This window comes from Podarcis tiliguerta (assembly GCF_965153285.1).
Source record: "Podarcis tiliguerta genome assembly, chromosome: 2".
NCBI classification, from domain to species: Eukaryota; Metazoa; Chordata; class Lepidosauria; order Squamata; family Lacertidae; genus Podarcis; species Podarcis tiliguerta.
In genome coordinates this window covers 6841013-6862922 of record NC_139535.1, presented here as the reverse complement: position 1 = coordinate 6862922, position 21910 = coordinate 6841013, and the positions used below count along the sequence as shown (strand labels likewise).

At 42.8% G+C, this 21910-nt stretch overlaps 1 protein-coding gene and 1 long non-coding RNA gene across 2 annotated transcripts in view; one reads left to right on the top strand and one right to left on the bottom strand.

Moving 5' to 3' along the window:
* LOC310671218 overlaps positions 1-21910 on the top strand; it is a 497424-nt gene that overhangs the window by 323999 nt on the left and 151515 nt on the right. The gene's annotated exons all lie outside the window — the stretch shown is intronic.
* On the bottom strand, positions 1187-11435 carry LOC310670177 (vomeronasal type-2 receptor 26-like; the record flags this gene model as incomplete). Its single annotated transcript, XM_083424992.1, has 6 exons — positions 1187-2413; positions 3491-3617; positions 4771-4998; positions 7626-8438; positions 8999-9290; positions 11221-11435. 6 exons carry the CDS (start codon positions 11433-11435, stop codon positions 1503-1505), a joined length of 2586 nt encoding a protein of 861 aa, XP_083281118.1. The 3' UTR covers positions 1187-1502.

The window sequence follows — 21910 nt, the reverse complement described above, 5'->3', positions numbered from 1 at the left end:
CGGGGTATATATAATATATTATTATTATTATTATTATTATTATTATTATTATATCTCCGAAGTAGCTGAAAAGATTGATGTCTCGTTGCTTAGCAACTGGAAATTCCAAGCTTGAGCAGCAAACCTTATCAGTCCCAGGAATGCTAAGAATGTGGCTCTCTCTCAGTGCTGTTTTTTATCCAAAAAGCAGCTTTTGTGAACCAGAGAAGATTCATTCTGTGTTCACCCTTTTAGCCCATAAAATCAGCATACCTTAGGGGTTCCGTTGCCCGTTAGCTTATCAGCAAAAATGATTTCTCCAGTGCTCGGCCGTTCTTGTAGCTTCCAATCCCCTCGCTACCATATCTTCCTTTATCTCCTTGCAGAGGATGAAGTACGATCCATCAACCTCTCTTGCTGCTTTCATGGATCGAAACCATCGGCTCCGTGCTACCAGATGTTGAAAATCAAGCCTTTATTAGGAGAAACTGGCAACTCTCCCAGGCACCCGGCTTGGTCTCCTGTTGACCTCCCAGTCTGCTTTCCCGGCAGGATCCAGGCAGAGGTCACGATAGGCGATCCATCTCAGCGTGAGAAGAACACCCCCCCTCTTTCCTGCCCCCTCCCGGCAGGGGAAAGAGAGAGACAGAAACGTATTTACATGCCTTTATTTCTGTCTTTGCAGCGTTACAAAAAAACATGACTGCTCTCTTCAAACTCCAGCAGTCGAGCGAACAAACACTTCCTGTACAGCTCATATTACACTCTGAGCTAATTCCGGTGCCCTCTGTTTCCCACGGACACTCCCAACATCATGTGATGTTGTTTTGAAGCAAGCAGCTCGCAGCAGCATTGTTTCTATATCGTAACAGGTCCTAGGCCGTGAAGGGCTTTAAAGGTCAAAAGCAGCACCTTAAATCTGATCCTGTACTCCACCGGGAGCCAGTGCAGCTGGAAAAGCACTGGGTGAATATGCTCCCATGGCAGAGACCCCGTGAGGAGCCTCGCTGCAGCATTCTGTACCCGCTGGAGTTTCTGGGACAGCTTCAAGGGCAGCCCCGCGAATTACAGTAGTCAAGCCTGGAGATGACCGTTGCATGGATCACTGTGGCCAGGTCGGGGCGGGAAAGGTAAGGGACCAACTGCTTGATGCAGCGAAGGTGGGAAAATGTCGCCTTAGAAGCAGAATTTCAAGTTACATTAAGTTATTCTTTAGGCTTAGGTTATGAATTCAGGAAGAAAGGAAGGTGGGTCATGTCAAAGTACAAACTGGATATGGTAGAGAAGGATAATTATGTATGAAGAGGGAGGCTGCACTCTGTGTAACTCTACAGGTAGGGATATCCCTAAAAGTTGTATGCCCAGAAACTCTCCAGGCATGTGATTCAATGATTCCCTTTCATCATTCAAGATGAATGAAAAATGAAGAGCAAACTTTATCTAAGGAGATACATTCCTTACCAAGGCAACTCTGTGTGTTTCATTACTACTGTGGTGGAAAACAGTTATAAATATGTTAAGAATCAGACAACAACTTTAGTTTTTGTGGCCAGGTGTTCCTTTGTGTTAAGATTAGGCCTCAGCACAATAATGTAGCATTTGGGAATGAAGATGCAGCCCAGAAGACCAGCACTAGAAGCCAAAATAGAGAAGATCTGCACGGCTACCATGTATTTCCCCTTTGTGCTCAGGTAGGTGGGCACAAAGGAGACCCAAACGCTGCAGAAGACCAGCATGCTGAAAGTGATCAGCTTGGCTTCATTGAAGGCCCCAGGCAGCTTCCTGGCCAGGAAAGCCACCGTGAAGCAGATGGCAGCCAGGAAGCCCATGTAACCCAGGGCAGCATAAAACATGGCGACAGACCCTTCATTGCATTGCAGGGTGATCTCTCCAGCCTGGGAATGCTTGTCAGAGTCTGGGAATGGGGGAGAGATACACAGCCAAATGATGCAAATAACCATTTGGACACTGGAGCAGGAAAGGACAATAGAGTTGGCCAGACTTTTCCCTAACCATCTCCTCACCCTGTTCCCTGGCTTTGTGGCCAGGAAGGCCAGCACCACCATGATGGTTTTGGACAGCAAAGAAGATACAGCAACTGAGAAGATGGTGCTGAAGGCCGTTTGTCGAAGGAGGCAGGTGACTTTCCTGGGACGGCCAATGAAGAGGAAGGAGGACAAGAAGGACAGCAGGAGGGAGACAAGGAGGATGTAGGAGAGGTCCCTGTTGTTGGCTTTGACTATGGGAGTTTCCTTGTATTTAATGAAGATCCCTACAACAAAGCCTGTGGTTAAGGACAGGAAGAGAGCCAAAGAAGTCAGGAGAATCCCCAAATATTCTTTATATGATAGGAAGCTGATAATCCTCGGAATACAGTGATCTCGGTCCTTGTTTGGATATTGTTCTTCTGGACATTTGGTGCAACGCTCTGCATCTGAGGAGGAGAAAAAGAATGGCTTTGGCTTGGCTTACAGACACATCCTATTACATGTCGAGAAATGCACTCACATGGGAGATATCAGAAAATGAGAATGTATTGTAAGAAAGGGAAGCTTCTTCGGTGCATTTCCTTATGCGATAGTTTTTGGGCAGTAACACTACTTCATTTCCATATTTCATTTCGCTTTTAATTTGTATACTGCCTTTCTATTTTGCTATGCAGAAGGAGGGTTACAAGTAGAGGAAACAACAAAATAGACAGCAAAGATCACAGGCGTAATACGCACACAAAAAGTCAACATAAAAGCTTAACTTTAAAATAAGCAACGTATCATATAAAGCAATATTCAATAATATTCAATCATAAAACTCAGAAATAGTAAAAAATTAAATTTAATATCAGCAAGTAATAAACAGCTAACGCTTATCATGTACAATAAAGAATTCCTAATTTATAATTAATAAAAAACAGCAAGTCACAATGAATAAAATACCACAAAACATGCAAAAGGATCAAACTGAAAAACTAGGACACAAACTTATGATTTATTTATTTTTAATATCCTTGAACTCCTCTCTTCCAAGCTGCTACAGCTGTTCTCAAACTCCTTGTCTGGGATATCCAATAACCCTGCTGAAATCCCATAATTTTTAATTGTTCTACAATGCATTGGAATGGAATGATCACCTAATTTTTTTGATTATTGTGCATCATGCTTTCTCTCTTTTAAATAAATATTTGCTATTTTCACTATTTCTCGTTTATTTTGATGACATTTTAAATTTCCTTTTGTGAGGGTGGTTCTGGTTCTCTTATCCTAGAAGGCTTGGTACAAAATAGCCAAAGTTGTGCCTTATGGGCAGGGCAGGCTGAACCCAATTTGCATTCCAGAGATTGCTTCCTGCAAGTCATTTCTTTCAAATAAATTCCTGGAAGGGGATTAAAAATGAAGAAATCAATAAAGGATCTGCATCCAAATACTTCTTTAGAATCTTCACAGAAGGTTTCTGGCCAATATGGTGCTCTATTCATATTCTCCCAACAAATTCCATCTCCTGTGGCGTCACCCACCTTCCTGTGTAGATATGGTCCCTTCCCCACACGGAGCACAAGCGTAGCAGCAAACCGGCTTTCCTTCTTGAACCACCTTGGCATATCCTGGGCGACACCTTTTGGTACACCTGGCGTGAGGAACAGTCTAGCCACAAAGAAAAGATGGCACATTAAAGGAGTAGTGTCAGCAATATTTGTGTCTATGGAAATCACTCAGAGAGTCTGGAAAGAACCCATCAGGGTCTCCAGTCCCACAAGAAAGCACCCTTGATATCAGGGGTGCCAACTTGAATAAAATATCGTGGGGGCCCAGGTAAGCCACGCAACACATAATCGATGCCCAACAACTTTATGGGGCCCCAGCCCCCTCAAATATTTCATTGTGGGGGCCAAAGCCCCCACAGTTCCTAGGAGTTGGCTCCTTTGCTTGATGGTTAATGGAAGCCTCCCTCCTGTGTTTGTTTTTAAAACAATAACAATAATAACAATAATAATTTATTTATACCCCGCCCATCTGGCTGGGTTTCCCCAGCCACTCTGGGTGGCTTCCAACAATAGATTAGAAATACATTAAAATATCAATCATTAAGAACTTCCCTAAACAGGGCTGCCTTCAGATGTCTTCTAAAAGTCAGGTAGTTGTTTATTTCCTTGACATCTGATGGGAGGGCGTTCCACGGGGCAGGCACCACTACTGAGAAGGCCCTCTGCCTGGTTCCCTATAACCTCATTTCTTGCAGGGAGGGAACGGCCAGAAGGCCCTTGGAGCTGCACCTCTGAACGATGGGGGTGGAGACGCTCCTTCAGATATATTGGGCTGAGGTGGTTTAGGGCTTTAAAGGTCAGCACCAACACTTTGAATTGTGCTCGGAATTGTACTGAAAAGAGTATTAATACACAGGTCTTTGAACAACTGGACTGAGGCACAGTCGAATAATAATAAAAAAGAAGATACATACAGGGGAAATAACTACGTGCTTAGGGCATCCAGGTAAGGCGGACACCACAGGAATTTTTCTGTTGCTGGGATTTGCCATGGACCATATTGTGCAGCTCAATCAGGTTCCACAAAAAAGACTCCCACAATAAATGAAAAAATTACATACATACATACATACATACATGTGAGTGTGTGTATCTGCACATGAAGAGCATGATGCACATTTAATAATTTACTTAATTAATTATAATGAAAGCATCAGCCAAACTTCCAAAAGATTATACTTGAATTCCTCTTGGAAATATTCAACAGATTACTAGATCTTCATGTGTATCATGTGGAATAAAGGGGCTCTTACCTGGTTGAACCTCTTGGGCCACACAATAGCTTCTGGGTTAATGGTGAGCTTGAAGTCAGTGGATGCCTCTCTCTCTATACTCCCAATTTTCACTCTAACACAAGACTCATTGGGAAGCACCATCCAATTCTCAATATCAAACATGATGGGCAGCTCCCCATTCTCACCCAAATACAGTCCGCCCATGGAAGTGTTCAACAACCGGGTTTCTCTTAAGAAAGGGTGAAGCTGGAATGACAGGGAAAAGACCAGCATTTCAAAGCATTTTGGACATCTCATCCCTTCTCCCTTTGAACTCCAAAGTCCTGCCATACCTGGCCTCGTTGAAATCTACAGAGGACACTTCCGGGTTAGCGCCTCTGGTAATGGCGGATTTCCTCTAATCTGGAGGAATCTGCTCTGGACCACTGCGGAGAGGCAGAAACCCACCAAAAACCACAGGCGGGAGAAGCCTGTGGACCTCGGATTCGGCTGGCATGTTTTGCGCCTCCCCTACTCGCGGGGAAACCCGGTTTCGGGGATCCGGAGCGATGTGGGGTGAGCGGCGCGGTGCTTCGAATCAAACGCTTTTTTCGTGGAGCCAAGCCGCATTGCTGTTGCTGGAGAGCGCTGACTTTTTCCTGTGGACAATTGGATTTTAAACAACTACTTGTAAGTAGAACGAAAAATTGGATTTTCAAACATCGTGATTCGGCACTGAAACGGGAAGGTTCTAAACAGGAAGTCCACCTTCCGTTTTGTAAATAGATCAAAGCAAAGACGTCGCAAGCTAAAGTCTGGGGAAAGCCTTTTGTAAAGGATTAAATTTTCATCATTTAAAACATTAAACCCCCCATGGAAGCAGGAGAAGAGGGGGAATTCTTTTTGGACTGTTTAAGCCTGCAGGAGAGAGAGTGAGGAGAGATAAATAACCACCGTTTTGAACCTGGGACCGGGCTGTCAGTAAGATTGACGGTTTGGGAAAACTCATTGACTGCGAATAGAACATATGCTGACAGATAGGTAAATAAGAGATATACATTGTTTCCATTGTTTTCCTCTGCACTTAAAAAGGAGAAAAAGTAACTGAAAATTGAAAATTAACTCTGTTACTGGATCTGGGTCTAAAAGATACAAATAGAAACTGTTTCCTCTAGAGGGAGCCTTTGAAACTGTTGCAGGAGTGAAGTGGAGTTGGGGAATTTTCCAGTTAGAATTAAGGACCGTGAGAAATAAAGTGACCTTGGACAAGAATGTCAAAACAAGAAGCCCTAGTGAATGCATTTTGCAAGATAAGTGCTTTACTGGAACAACTTCATGAGAAGACGGATGTGATAGCTAATAAAATTGACAATTTGGGACAAAAAACAGATTTTGGACAAAAAGTGAACATTTATATAGAAAATATTCGGGCATTGACTCAGGAACCCATCTCGAAATGGCAAGCTGTGGAGAAGATGATTGAAAAAACTACTCTTGCCCCTGAATCTCAAGCAATACAAGTGGAGGTCTCATCTTCACAGAGACAATTTGATGGATACAAGCTGATGCCATGTGTGATTGATTTTGAAAGTCAGATTTGGAGAGATGGTGTCCTGCTTGGATCGGAGAAGGAAAGTCGGACAGACTCCCTTATGAAGGGATGCTCTGGACTTTGTGATTTGGATTTGGGCCAGGGGGAGATTGGAGTTCTGGAGGCCTTTAGCCTTGAAGGGACTTTGGAACATGTCCTGAAATATCTTTTTGGACTTTAGTTCTGACTATGGAGTATGGGCTGACCGGTCGAATAAAGGAACTGTCAAGATGGAGTCCCCCCGGGACCTACTCCTCAGCACCAAAGGAAGGAAACTAAGAACAAGCTCAGCAGAAGATAAAGTAAAATGTACGCATAAATATGAAGAAGACCTGCAGAAGGGACATGGAGAAGAGTTAAGAGCCTTGGATAGAAGATCACCAGGTTGATGGGCTATATAGAACTGATAGAAAGGACTGACAGAATCCGAGACTAGGGAGAAGAGACGATGGAAGAAGATTGGAAAAAAAATTCAAAATCTGTTTAGAGAAATATTGTAAAATTAATGAATGTTAGGAAATGTTGGAATGAAATTACATGACTTTAGTAGAAATTTTATAAGGAGTTAAGCATAGATAAATTTTAAGGTTTTGATGGTAAGATAAGGTTAAAATAAATTAAGATAACGAAACGATAGAAAGCAGTGAAAGATGGAAAGGATTTGCTGTTATAGTTAATAACTGGAATACAAAAAAGGGAGGTGTGAGGAGGTGGAGGAAATAAGTTAATGAAAGTAAGGATAAATATTGGATGTGTTTTTTTAATTGTTTTTGTGTTTCTTTGTGTTTTGATGTATTGTGTTGTTTTTTACTTCTTCTTTTCTTTTTGCTTTCATTTTTTCCCCCTTTTTTGTGCTCTTTTTTTGTAACTTTTAAACTTCCAATAAATATTATTTAAAAAAAAAAAAAAAATACAGAGGACTAAACACCAGAACTTAGAAGGCATTTTAGATGCCTCATCCCTGCTTCCTTGGAACTCAAAACACCTGTCGTGCCACAACTTCTCCTACTGGCAAAACTAAGCAGACACCCTCAAAGTGGAATGATGTCTGTTTTTAAATGTTTTGGCTTCTTTTGGTTTTATTATATGGTCTTATGTTTTTATTGCAGTAGACCACCTTGATATTTTATGAAATACACATTGTATATATATTTTCCAGCAGGAGCCTAAAAAAAGAATCTAAATCTAAATAAATAAAACAAAAACCTTTTCCTCACTGTTGCATTCGTGTCTAAATCAATGAGAATGATTATTGTAGAGTTGGTAGAAAGAACTTTGATTTCTAGAAAGGGAAAGGAAATACCTGCCATGGCTCTAGATTTTGACATGCCAAAATGTGGTCTCTTCCACCCGCCATCAACATCTGCTTTGATCTAGATGAACAGGCAACATTTAAAGCATGTGCCATGATTTGGAGACTGAAGTATGTTCTGTGGCTGTCTTGAGACAGAACATTCTGCAGCTCCTCTTCAGACGGCACCTCCAGATTCTCCACATCTCTGCATCTTGTCCAACCTCTCACAGCGAGGAGGTGCTTTGAGTATGAACAACTAAATGCTTTTTGCCGAAACAGATTGAGAAGATAGGACTCTGATTTACAGCAGTCATGTTTGCTCCTTATTTTGGTCTTCATTACAAAGGAAAATGAACCATGGATATACTTCAAGATCTTGGGACCAAAAAACAAATTTATGTCAAGGTCTTGAAAAGCTGTTGTGAGCCATACTTTTGGCCCAATTTGTTTCTCTTGTTCTTCTTCTAGTTGCATGATGACACGCAGTGCTTTATGAACGTTGACATAGTAAAGGAATACATTGGTCTGTCTCCGTAGGGCAATTAATTCACTTTGTGTCAGTATCTTAGGTTCATTCTTTTCTGGTATTGTTACTGAAAAGGCAACACAAATTCCATTGCTGGCCATCAGAGATGTCATGGCACTCAAGAACCTTTCTCCATCCTCATTGTCTGGAGCAAAGAGGCCGATCCACGTCCATCCAAAGTCCTGGAGGAATTTTATAATCCCCAGGTACTGAACTTCTTCATTGGGGACCGTACGGTAGACAAAAGGGACTTTGGTGTTCTCATCAACAACCCCAGATACAAAGCCATAACTGATCTGGAAGAAAACTACAGTGTTTTATTTTCAGAGGAAAGTACAGGAATAGCCTGAAGTATTTAATACCTAACAAATATTGTGCTGACTGGGGCTGATACTTTTATTTGGAAACTTCGGGAGGCTGTAACCCTAACAAAGTCTCCATTTTAATAATAATAATAATAATAATAATAATAATAATAATAATAATAATAATAATAATTTATTCTTTATACCCCGCCCATCTGCCTGGGTTTCCCCAGCCACTCTGGGCGGCCTCCAACAGAACACTAAAACACAATAACCTATTAAACATTAAAAGCTTCCCTAGCAGGGAAGAATCATAGACTTGTAGAGTTGGAAGCGACCCTGAGGTTCATCTTGTCCTCCCCCCTGCAATGCAGCTGTCCCATACGGGGATCAAGCCTGCAACCTTGACGTTGGCAGCACCACACTCTAACCAACTGAGCTATCTAGCTTAACATAGCTCAGGATTTTCTCCCTCTTTGATGCCTCTTTTTGCTGACAATAAAGTGAATTTATTTTGCTGCTGAATCTCTTTCGTGTCCCACCCTTCATACCTGTGGGATTTTGTACATGCCTGACGTGGTTGAAATCACTTTGGAGATGATGGAATTGGCTCCTTCAAAAACAGCCAAGATATTATTCCATTTTCCACAGCGATAGTTTGGAATATTGCTTTCCCCACCTGCAAGCAGGTCTAGCATGGCATCAGAAGTGATCCTTGCATTGTAATAGTTCTCATAGAGGCTGTAGCCCAGAGTGATGTTGGGTAAGAGCCTGGGATCCCGGTTGATCTCTTGGATGGTGAACAAAAAGGACGAGATATGCCAGTAGAACCTATATGGCAATCTGTAAGAAATAAATCAAATAAAAAGTGTCAAACCATTCACCACCTAATGAAAATAAATAGCATTTGATTCCCTAAATCATGGTCTGCATTAGGGCTGCCATACAGACATAGCAGTAAGACAGCAGTTGGAAACAGTGGGTGGGTGGGAATCACTGGAATTTCCTTGAAAATAACTCAAAAACTTTGCCAATAAATCTTTTTGTCTGGATTTTCACTTGTTGCAACATGGGGACCATAGTCGGTATGTTTGTTTGAAGGGTGAGAAGAGACATATCCTTCTTACAAGATGAAAATCCAATTCCCATTTAAGAATTAAAATAGAAGAAGAGGAAGAAGAAGAGTTTGGATTTGATATCCCGCCTTTCACTCCCTTTAAGGAGTCTCAAAGCGGCTAACATTCTCCTTTCCCTTCCTCCCCCACAACAAACACTCTGTGAGGTGAGTGGGGCTGAGAGACTTCAGAGAAGTGTGACTGGCCCAAGGTCACCCAGCAGCTGCATGTGGAGGAGCGGAGACACGAACCCGGTTCCCCAGATTAGGAGACTACCGCTCTTATCCACTACACCACACTGTATAAGGATTGCTCAAGAGGAGAAGCACACATCTTCAAAGAAGGAAAATGAAGAAAACATTCTTCTTTCCAAATGTGTGAGAAATATGGGGACATGGCTGCTAAGGCTAGTATTGGCTGCTACAAAGGAGTTGCATAAAGAGCCAACTGCAATGGAGAGCTAAGTCTGTTTAGAGGCTCTATTTGATTAGCATGGCTTATTTTCAATAGGCAGGATTAGGATTGGGCAGTTATTTAAGAAAGGTCAGTTCCAACCAGTCTTTCTGTGAAACAAACCATCAGAAGGATGTATTTCCTTCCGTCTCTCCGGTGCAAGTGAATTCAGGTGTCTGGCTCAGCAGTGAGGGGTAAATCTTAGGAATGTGGATTGCTGCTGGGGGGGGGGGGAGTGAAGCAGAGAAAATGTCCCTGGAGCCAAGTTAGTTCCCCAGAAGCACTGAACTTGGCTAAGCTTGCAATTGCGTGTCTTATTCTGCATCAAAGGGGGCTTCTAGTGTAGTTCCAGTTTGAGATAATGTCCACCTAAACTAACATTTCATCCAGGAGAATAGTTTCCTTGTCATTCACATTTCTCCCTGTGGGAACTGTTCAATCTCATTGCAATGGAGTCGCAGACACTAATTCTGCTGATATCTCCTGGGAAGTTATTTCAGACAGCATATCAGCATCAAAGACCTCTGTTTTGTCTGTTTAAATACGTTAGAAATATGTTAAAATCTTAACATGAACAGCAAACACAACACTTGGAATATATGTTATTGGAAGTAACCTTAAGGTACATACATAATAGCATCACTGGTTAATTAGTCCTCTCCATAGAGATACATGTGTTATAGGGGGTTGCAATAACTGTGCTGGCTTCTTAATGTGATCTTTAAAGAACAACCACATGCTTAAAAAATTGGTTCTATTTACTGGTCCATTAAAAACTCTGCTGCATTGGGTCAAGTGTTCAGAAAGTGCTATTTCCCCTACACCTGCATACCAGGAACACAAAGTAGGATTTTCTCCAGTGTCCCACTCATCTCATGAATGCAGGTGTGATCATTCAGTGAATCATTTTGGTGCTTGATAGGGTTCATTTATACACTCCTGTTCTTCAGCAAGCAACACAACAGCACAGAAGGTAAAAATAGAGCACGTCTGGGAAGATGCAACCCACTAGCTGCTGCGAAATTCAAGTTCCCTTCAGCCCCTGCCAGCATGGCCAGTGATCAGGGGTGATGGGAGCTGCAGTCCTGCAACATCTGGAAGACCACAGAGTCCTCACCCCTAAAATGGAGACTATTTCCCTAGTAAACAGGAGCCATTGGGGTGCAGTAGAAAAACATGACGTCCTTCTGCATATAATTACTTACCCATCCGCAAACCTGGTTAATGGGGGCTGCGAAAAAATGTATGGAAGTTGTAGACCAAGCACATTTGGAGATATTATCCCGCCAATGAGGAAGTCGCCAGTCTGGAAATAATTCTGTGCTTTGATTCCTTCCCGGATTGGATTCAAGAGGCATTTTGCCTTCAGGTTTCCACAGGATTCAAGCAAAATGAGCAGCATCAGCATCTGGGATCTCATTCTGACTGATTGCTACACCTCTCTTGCGAGTGTTCCTCTCTCCCCCATAGCCAGCTACATCAGAAGAAGCCAAAAAACTCTTTTTTATCCAATATGGGTAGTGCTCAGCGATAGCTTCAGAGCCATTAAACCTCACACAGATGTATCCCACCCCTCTTACTCTCAGTCTTGACTCAGTCTCTCTCTGACACAGGTGATCTTCTGTGCATCAACCTTTCCCTCAGGAACAAGGCAGAATAAATCACTATGATGTTGATAATTATAAGGGGAAGGAAGTACATCTTTGCAACAACCTGAAGTCTCTGTGTGGCCTGAGGGGCAGGAGCAGAGTTGGAGATAAACATGTTTGGGAGGAAACAAAGTCGCTGCTCCAAAGTTTGACATGGGTCACGTGGTGAGTGAGAGTTTGGCCTGAACTTTGCTGCTGACAAGAGCATTAGAAGAGTCCTGCTGCTGGTTCAGTTCAAATCTTAATCCAATGCAGTATCTTGTTGCACCCAGTGGCCAATCAGACATTTCTGGGATCCACCCAAGCTGATGGCAGTAGAGTTGATCCCAGCAACTGACATTCAGAGATATGCAGCCTCTGATCCTGGAAGTCATGCGTCTTTTAAAAGTGTCTCAGTTAGCAGCTGAAACAAAATAATAATAAAAAATCCTTCCAGTAGCACCTTAGAGACCAACTAAGTTTGTTATTGCTATGAGCTTTCATGTGCATGCATAGGTAAAGGTAAAGGGACCCCTGACTGTTAAGTCCAGTTGTGGCCGGCTCTGGGGTTGCCGCGCTCAACTCGCTTTACTGGCCGAGGGAGCCGGCGTACAGCTTCCGGGTCATGTGGCCAGCATGACTAAGCCGCTTCTGGCAAACCAGAGCGACGCACGGAAATGCCATTTACCTTCCCGCCGGAGCAGTACCTATTTATCTACTTGCACTTTGACGTGCTTTTGAACTGCTAGGTTGGCAGGAGCAGGGACCGAGCAATGGGAGCTCACCCCGTTGCAGGGATTCGAACAGCTAACCTTCTGATCGGCAACTCCTAGGCTCTGTGGTGTAACCCACAGCGCCGCCCATGTCCTGTGCATGTATACTTCTTCACTCTTTCCTGTGTCAGTGAATTTCCCCATTGGGCTACAGTATCCAAAAAACTGCTTCTTATTTTTTATCAAAATTCTCCAAGTGGATTCTTCCATGGATGCCTCTTTGAGTAATAATTTTTCAGGAAAAACCTATTCATTTTCACTTTCTCCATGATTTTATGCATCTCTATTGTCCCACTTTTACAGTCTTCGTTCCTTAGCCAGGGTCTACCAACCTTTTTAGGCCCCTAAAAACAACTGGATATTTTATAGTCCGAAGCTGTAAGAGGAAGTGGGAAAGAGCACCATTCTTTCCAACCTCCTTCTTCAGTTCCATGTCATTTTCAAGGGAATAAATGGTGATCGCCCTCACTATCTCATAACCGAGTGGACAAGGGTGAGGGGCTTAGAGGATTCACAAAGATTCCAGGGGATTCCTCAAGGACACAATTTGTGGAATGCTCTCCAGGGAGGTTCGGCTGGTACCTTCATTGTACACCTTTAGGTGCCGAGCGAAACGTTCCTTTTTAACCAGCCCTTTGGCTGACTGACATCCAATGCCCTTTTCAATGTCTTCTGGTGGAGGCATTATTGGTTTGTTTATGCTCTTTTTTATTATGTATTTTGTCTTTTTTACATTGTCTTTTTATGTTGTGAAGCACCCTGACATCTATGGCCAATGGGCGCTATAGAAATTTACTTATTATTATTATTATTAATAATTAATCAAACTCAGGTGTTTGGCTTAGCTTGTTTCTGACTACCTAATATCAAGTTTCAGTCATGTCCTTCCATGTACTAAGTTTTCTCCTAGTCTTGTACTTTTGATCCTCATCAAAACTCATGTACCAAAAATATTTCTCTTCCACAAACTGTGTGTAACACCACTGCAGATTTCCATATGACCTTTCATCTATGTCCTTCATGTAGCTAGTTTAATGTCCCTTTTCTTCTAATTTTGTTTAGTTCATTTTTCACTTTAGCAATTTAGTGGACAACGTCTTATGAGGCTTAGGAAATTCAGCTATGAGTAATATGCAGTCTAACTCAGGATAGAAGAGCCTGGTACAGGAATGATTTCAAGCAACAATGGGCAACTGCACAATTGCTATTAGTGATGAATTGGGAATCAGAAGCTTTAAGAGGTCTACTGTCAATTATCTATCTCTTCCGCATCACAAGTGAGCTAAGGGAACTTTGACAATGATGCTTTTGGACCTTTTTCTCGCCATACACAGGGTTAGCTGGAATTGCAGTGAGAGGAAACTGCTTGTCTATGCATTGGGGGGGGGGTGTTATTGAGGCATTTTTTTTATTTTGAATTTTGTGATGTCATAGTTATACTTTGATTTTGTTCTGTGAACTACCCTGAGACCTCCCGGTATAGGATGGTATATAAATTCAATAAATAATGATGATAATAATAATATTTGTAGAGTTTACTACAGCCCTCAGGAAAATACTATCTGGGATCCAGATTCTTTTTTAATCCCAACAACAAGCTGTGGTTCCACTCAAGATTCAGAGGGGTGGGGACATTCAACTCTACAATTCTACAACTGTACAAGGGCCTCAGTTTATTTATAGCGTCCTGATCTTGCTCTGTGGCCAAACTCCCACTGTAGCTTACAGATATCATTCCTAACACTGCCTATGACCTCAAGCTTATAATTTTAAAAGACATGGATAATAATAATAATATTATTATTAATAATAATTTTTTATTTATATCCCGCCCTCCCCAGCCGAAGCCGGGCGCAGAGTGGCTAACAACAATAAAAGTAGCACAGCATTCTAAAATCATTTCATTTTAAAATCAATTCAAATCAAATTGATGGCAACCATTGGGCTAGAGTTCTGTGAGGATTACCAAAGGAGGGGGTCAGACTGTGCCTTGGCCAAAGGCCTGGTGGAACAGCTCTGTCTTGCAGGCCCTGCGGAAAGATGTCAAGTCCCACAGGGCCCTAGTCTCTTGTGACAGAGCGTTCCACCAGATCAGGGCCACAGACAAAAAAGCCCTGGCTCTAGTTGAGGCCAGCCTAACCTCCCTGTGCCCCGGGATCTCCGATATTCTTTTAATTTGAAGACCATAAGGAGCAAAAGGAAAAGAGACTTGATACTCCTCTCAGCCTCGGCATCCACAAACAGTGGTCAGGATTATAGGAGCCAAAGTCCAGCAGCATCTGAAGGGCCACTGTCTCCCTATCCCTGAAATAAGAACTATTTCCCGGTTAAAGGGAACCATTGAAGTGGAGGTGGAGAAGCATGATATAGAATCATAGAATTATAGAGTTGGAAGAGACCACAAGGGCCATCGAGTCCAACCCCCTGCCAAGCAGGAAACACCATCAGAGCACTCCTTAAATGTGGTTGTCAAGCCTCTGCTTAAAGACCTCCAAAGAAGGAGACTCCACCACACTCCTTGGCAGCAAATTCCACTGTCAAACAGCTCTTACTGTCAGGAAGTTCTTCCTAATGTTTAGGTGGAATCTTCTTTCTTGTAGTTTGGATCCATTGCTCCGTGTCCGCTTCTCTGGAGCAGCAGAAAACAACCTATCTCCCTCCTCTATGTGACATCCTTTTATATATTTGAACATGGCTATCATATCACCCCTTAACCTCCTCTTCTCCAGGCTAAACATGCCCAGCTCCCTTAGCCGTTCCTCATAAGGCATCGTTTCCAGGCCTTTGACCATTTTGGTTGCCCTCCTCTGAACACGTTCCAGTTGGTCAGTGTCCTTCTTGAACAGTGGTGCCCAGAACTGGACACAGTACTCCAGGTGAGGTCTGACCAGAGCAGAATACAGTGGCACTATTACTTCCCTTGATCTAGATGCTATACTCCTATTGATGCAGCCCAAAATTGCATTGGCTTTTTTAGCTGCCACATCACACTGTTGGCTCATGTCAAGTTTGTGGTGAACCAAGATTCCTAGATCCTTTTCACATGTACTGCTCTCAAGCCAGGTGTCACCCATCTTGTATTTCTGCCTCTCATTTTTTTGCCCAAGTGCAATACTTATCCACGATGTATTTAATTATTTACACTTTAAACTTGGTTCCTGGGGCTGGGGAAAGTTATATGGAAGATGCTCAGCAAAGCTTCTTGGAGATATGATTCCGCTAATGAGGAAGTCTCCAGGCCGCGTGTAACTCTCTGCTTAATTTTCTTCCCTCATCAACTTTAAGGAGCACTTTGCTTTCAGCTTCCCACAGACTTGTCATGTGACAAAGACACATGAGAGCAAAAGCAGTAAAGCAGGCTGGGAAGTGCTGGGACTGCACAGTCATTTGGGCCTACTAAAGTTATTCAGGCCTAACTGCTAACGGTTGGGTCACTCTGACATGTGACACAGTAGCCAGTTTCTCTTTTGTGCTCTCTGTAAGAAATCAGAGTCTGTCTGCTTCACTTGTGAGCAGTGTCGGTATGTAATCTGAGTGTCAAACTGTTTGGAACCATGTAGTTTATGAAGAAGTTTATTTTAACTTAGTAAAGCTTTTATTCTTTAAAACTCTGCATTATTAATTTACGCTGCGCATCAAAACTTGGTGGTCCATTAGAAGCAGAGGTAGCAGCAGAAGCCGCAGCAGGGAGGTCATTCTGTCTTGGCCTCCTACACCTCTATTTTGACTTCTCCTTTCTCCCCCACAGCCAGATAATCAGAAGATGTCAACAGCCTCCAGGACAGTGTGATACGTATAACCTCAGGCTTCCTTGGCTTCTGATGTTTGGGCAACTGCCAGAGATCTCTCTTGAGCTTAGGGAAGAATAAATCACTATCATTTTTATAATTAAAAGGGGAAGAAAGTTCTTGGGATCTCTATATGGTTCAAGGAGCAATGACAGAGCTGGGGAAAAATATTTTTACACCAAATCACTGCAACATGAGTCACTTGCATTTCGGGGATGAGTTTGGCTTGAACTTGGCTAAGAACAGCCCTGCTGGGTTAGTCCAAACTCCCATCTCGTCCTGCAACACAGTGGCCAATCAGACATTGCTGAGAAGCTCACAAGCAGGGCATGAAAGCAATGGGCCTTGCCAGGCACTGGTCACCAGCAACTGGCATTTGGGGGAAGAAACTATGTACTGCAAGAGTCAATCTTTTGTTTGCTCTCAATCTCCCAACCTTCCGATTCATTGGATGTCTATGAGTGCTGGTGCTATATAAGAGAATGAGACAAAAAGGATGGATCCTGCCCTTCTCCAGCAGCTCAGGGCAAATAAGTGAGAGGTCTGCTCCATGGGGGTGAATGGGGACTACACCACCAATCTCAACCTGCCTTCATGCCACCACCACTCACCTGCCTTCTTACTTACAAGTGGTGGTGGTTCTTCTCCATCATTGTTTCTGGCTCCAGCTATCGTGGTGCCCCTCTCACTCCCACCAAACCGACAGCTGTCACATTCATTTGTTGATGCCGACCTTGAAAACCCTAAATGACATTGGCCCTGTATATCTAAAGAAGCGTCTCCACACCCATCATCCAGACCAGATACTGAGGCCCAGCTCCAAGGGCCTTCTGGTGGTTCCCTCAAGCATTAATACACTCAAGTGAGATTCCGTTTTTCAGTTGCTGTTTTTAATACTAGAAGGAGAATTTCAGGTTACACTAAGCTATTATGTAGGCTTAGGTTATGAACTCAGGAAGAAAGGAAGTTGGGTAATGTCAAAGTACAAACTGGATATGGTAGAGAAGGATAATGATGTATGAAGAGGGAGGCTGCACTCCATGTAACGCTACAGGTAGGGATATCCCTAAAAGTTGTATGTCCAGAAACTCTCCAGGCATGTGATCCAATTATTTCCTTTCATCATTCAAGATGAATGAAAAATGAGCAAACTTTATCTAAGGAGATACATTCATTCCCAAGGCAACTCTGCGGAGGAAAACAGTTACAAATATTTTAAGAATCAGACAACAAATTTAGTTTTTGTGGCCAGGTGTTCCTTTGTGTTCAGATCAGGCCTCAGCACAAGAATGTAGCATTTGGGAATGAAGATGCAGCCCAGAAGCCCAGCACTAGAAGCCAAGATAGAGAAGATCTGCACGGCTACCATGTATTTCCCCTTTGTGCTCAGGTAGGTGGGCACAAAGGAGACCCAAACGCTGCAGAAGACCAGCATGCTGAAGGTGATCAGCTTGGCTTCATTGAAGGCCCCAGGCAGCTTCCTGGCCAGGAAAGCCACCGTGAAGCAGATGGCAGCCAGGAAGCCCATGTAACCCAGGGCAGCATAAAACATGGCAACAGACCCTTCATTGCATTGCAGGGTGATCTCTCCAGCCTGGGAATGCTTGTCAGAGTCTGGGAATGGGGGAGAGATGCCCAGCCAAATGATGCAAATGACCATTTGGACACTGGAGCAGGAAAGGACAATGGAGTTGGCCAGACTTTTCCCTAACCATCTCCTCACCCTGTTCCCTGGCTTTGTGGCCAGGAAGGCCAGCACCACCATGATGGTTTTGGACAGCAAAGAAGATACAGCAACTGAGAAGATGGTGCTGAAGGCTGTTTGTCGAAGGAGGCAGGTGACTTTCCTGGGACGGCCAATGAAGAGGAAGGAGGACAAGAAGGACAGCAGGAGGGAGACAAGGAGGATGTAGGAGAGGTCCCTGTTGTTGGCTTTGACTATGGGAGTTTCCTTGTATTTAATGAAGATCCCTACAACAAAGCCTGTGGTTAAGGACAGGAAGAGAGCTAAAGAAGTCAGGAGAATCCCCAAATATTGTTTATATGATAGGAAGCTGATATTCCTCGGAATGCAGTGATCTCGGTCCTTGTTTGGATATTGTTCTTCTGGACATTTGGTGCAACGCTCTGCATCTGAGGAGGAAAAAAAGAATGCCTTTGGCTTTGCTTACAGACACATCCTATTACATGTCGAGAAATGCACTCACATAGGAGATATCAGAAAATGAGCATGTGAATTTCATTACGCGATAGTTTTCGGGCAGTAACACTACTTTATTTCCATATTTCATTTCACTTTTAATTTGTAAACTGCCTTTCTACATTGCTATGCAGAAGGAGGGTTACAAGCTGAAGAAACAACAAAATAGACAGCAAAGATCACAGGCGTAATACACACACAAAAAGTCATAATAAAAGTATAAATTTTTAAAAAAACAACATATCAAATTAAGCAAAATTCAATACTATTCAATAATAATACTAAGGAATAGTAAACAGTAAAATTTAATATCAGCAAATAATAATCAGCTAACACTTATCATGTACAATAAAGAATTACTAATCTATAATCAATAAAAAACAGCAAGTCACAATGAATAAAATACCACAAAACATGCAAACCATTTAAAAGGATCAAACTGAGAAACAAAGACACACAACTTATGATGTATTTATTTTTAATATCCTTGAAATCCTCTCTTCCAAGCTGCTACAGCTGGTCTCAAACTCCTTGACTGGGATATCCAATAACTTCCTGCTGAAATCCCATAATTTTTAATTGTTCTACAATGGAATGGAATGTTCACCTAATTTTTATTATTATTGTGCATCATGCTTTCTCACTTTTAAATAAATATTTGCTATTTTCACTATTTCTCATTTATTTTGAAGACATTTTTAATTTCCTTTTGTGAGGGTGGTTCTGGTTCTCTGATCCTAGAAGGCTTGGTATAAAATAGCCAAAGCTGTGCCTTATGGGCAGGGCAGGCTGAACCCAATTTGCATCCCAGAGATTGCTTCCTGCAAGTCATTTCTTTCAAATTACTTCCTGGAAGGGGATTAAAAATGCATCCAACTATGTCTTTAGAATCTTCAGAGAACGTCTCTGACTAACAAATTCTCCCAACAAATTCCATCTCCTGTGGTGTCCTGTGTAGATATGGTCCCTTCCCCACACTGAACACAAGCGTAGCAGCAAAGCGGCTTGTCTTCTTGAACCACCTTGGCATATCCTGGGCGACACCTTTTGGTACACCTGGCGTGAGGCACAGTCTAGCCATAAAGAAAAGATGGCACATTAAAGAGGAAGTGTCAGCAATATTTGTGCATATAGAACTCACCCAGAGAGTCTGGAAAGAACCCAGCAGGGTCTCCAGTCCCACAAGAAATCACCCTTGATGTCACTCAGCATGGGAGGCCGCTAGGGGCGCCTTGGAAGATGTCCAACAATACCATCTATCCTTCTTGCACGAGGTAATTAGAGGCTGATTATGGGGAGTATATCAGTCTCCCTCATCTTCCCAGGGGGTGGGAAGATGCTGTCTCAACCGCAGCTGTCCATAAATCACCCCCGAGTTCGAAAGAAGGAGGGGGTGGGGGCACTGAGGGGAAAGCCCTTGTGCGAGTTCTGGAGCTCCCGGATGCTACTTTCAGGAGCGAAACTAGCTGCGTTGCTTAAGATAAAAAAAATAAAAATGGAAAAGTGAATGCACATGTTTTGAGCGAGGTCAGGAGTGAATTATCTGCTAAATAAATTTACCATGGAGAAGACAGAGCGATGGGACGGAATGAACAAAGGACTACATCAAAGAAGCACAGCCATGCCGGTATGTTGAACAGAATGGAAAGGGGGGGGGGAAGCTTTCTTTTCCCCAAATATCATTTACCTAACATCCCCCCCGCCCAGAAGAACCGTCACAATGATAGATTGCAAGTGAGATTGAAAAATAGACTGTGTGGAAACAAAAATGCTAATGAAAGGATTTACTCTGTGAAAGATCTGGAAAGAAGGGAGGCTTTCTTGTGGCGTAGTTACAAAGTGATCTGCCATTAAGAGGCAGACCTTGATGCAAGATTTTCAGTCTTAGGGAGGGTGAGCCACTGTTCCGCTATCAGGTTTGGATCGTAACTTTGAAAGGGCAATAACCCTCCTGGAATGACTGATTTATGGTGCAGAAGGTCTGGGAAAATTAAGGAGCGGACGCCGAGACTGTATTTCATTGGAATAGACTAAAATGGCGACTGCCACCTGAATAAGACTCTTGGACTCTTGGATTTATGTGAGATGAATCACGGGAAATCATTACAGAGTTCACACAGAAATATAACAAGGCTGTTTCTTTCAACTCGCTGGTGGAGAAAATTCAGAGGTTATTAAGAAGAAAAAGGATAATGACAAGGAGATGAGAAGATGGGACTGTGAACATCAAAGCAGCAGAAATATAAAGATGATTGGACTCCTACCGAACTCGAAGCATGGGTACCCCCCACAAAAAAATTAAAACTTGGTTTAATATTTGGACTTTGTGATATGTATTGATATAATTTGGAATAAGTAATATGATATGATATGATTGGTTTTGTAAATGGAAATTTAATAAAAATTATTTAAAAGAAAGCACCCTTGATGTCAGGGGTGCCAACTTGAATAAAATATTGTGGGGGCCCAGGTAAGCCGCACAACACATAATCGATGCCCATCAACTTTTTGGGGTCCCAGCCCCCTCAAATATTTTATTGTGGGGGCCAAAGCCCCCAAAGTTCCTAGGAGTTGGGTCCTATGCTTGATGTAGAACGGAAATGCCCCTACTGTGTTTGCTTTTGTAATAATAATAATTTATTTATACCCCACCCATATGGCTGGGTTCCCCCAGCCGCGCTGGACAGCTTGCAACAAAAGATTAGAAATACATTAAAACATCAATCACTTAAAACTTCCCTAAACAGGGCTGCCTTCAGATGTCTTCTAAAAGTCAGGAAGTTGTTTATTTCCTTGACATCTGATGGGAGGGCATTCCACGGGGCAGGCGCAACTACCGAGAAGGCCCTCTGCCTGGTTCCCTGTAACCTCACTTCTTCCAGGGAGGGAACCGCCAAAAGGCCCTCAGAGCTGGACCTCAGTATCCGTGCTGAGCGATGGGGGTGGAGACGCTCCTTCAGATATAATAGGCTGAGGCCGTTTAGGGCTTTAAAGGTCAGCACCAACGCTTTGAATTGTGCTCGGAAACGTACTGAAAAAAGTATTAGTACATAGGTCTTTGAACAACTGGAATGAAGCACAGTATAATATTAATAAAAAATTGGGTACATTCAGGGGAAGTATTTGTGTGCCAGGAGAATTTGTGTCTATGGAGTTGATTCATAAAGTTTGGAAACAACCGAACAAGTTCTCTAGGCACAGGGCAAAAGATGCAGAAACAATAGAAAGGAAAAGAAAAATCGCATCCCAGAACAGCAGCAATAAAACACTCTGATGAAGAGCAGTATTTAAACATAGAGTATGATCACATCTTATGCAGGGGTTACATTCCGGGGAAGGAGTAGTATATGCAAAAATGTATATACAGTGGTACCTTGGTTCCTGAATGGCTTGGCTCCCAAACAAATCAGCTCCCGAACGCTGCAAACCCGGAAGCAGGTTTTCTGGTTTGTAAACATTTTTCAGAAGCCAAACGTCCATCGTGGCTTTCAATTGAGTGCAGGAAG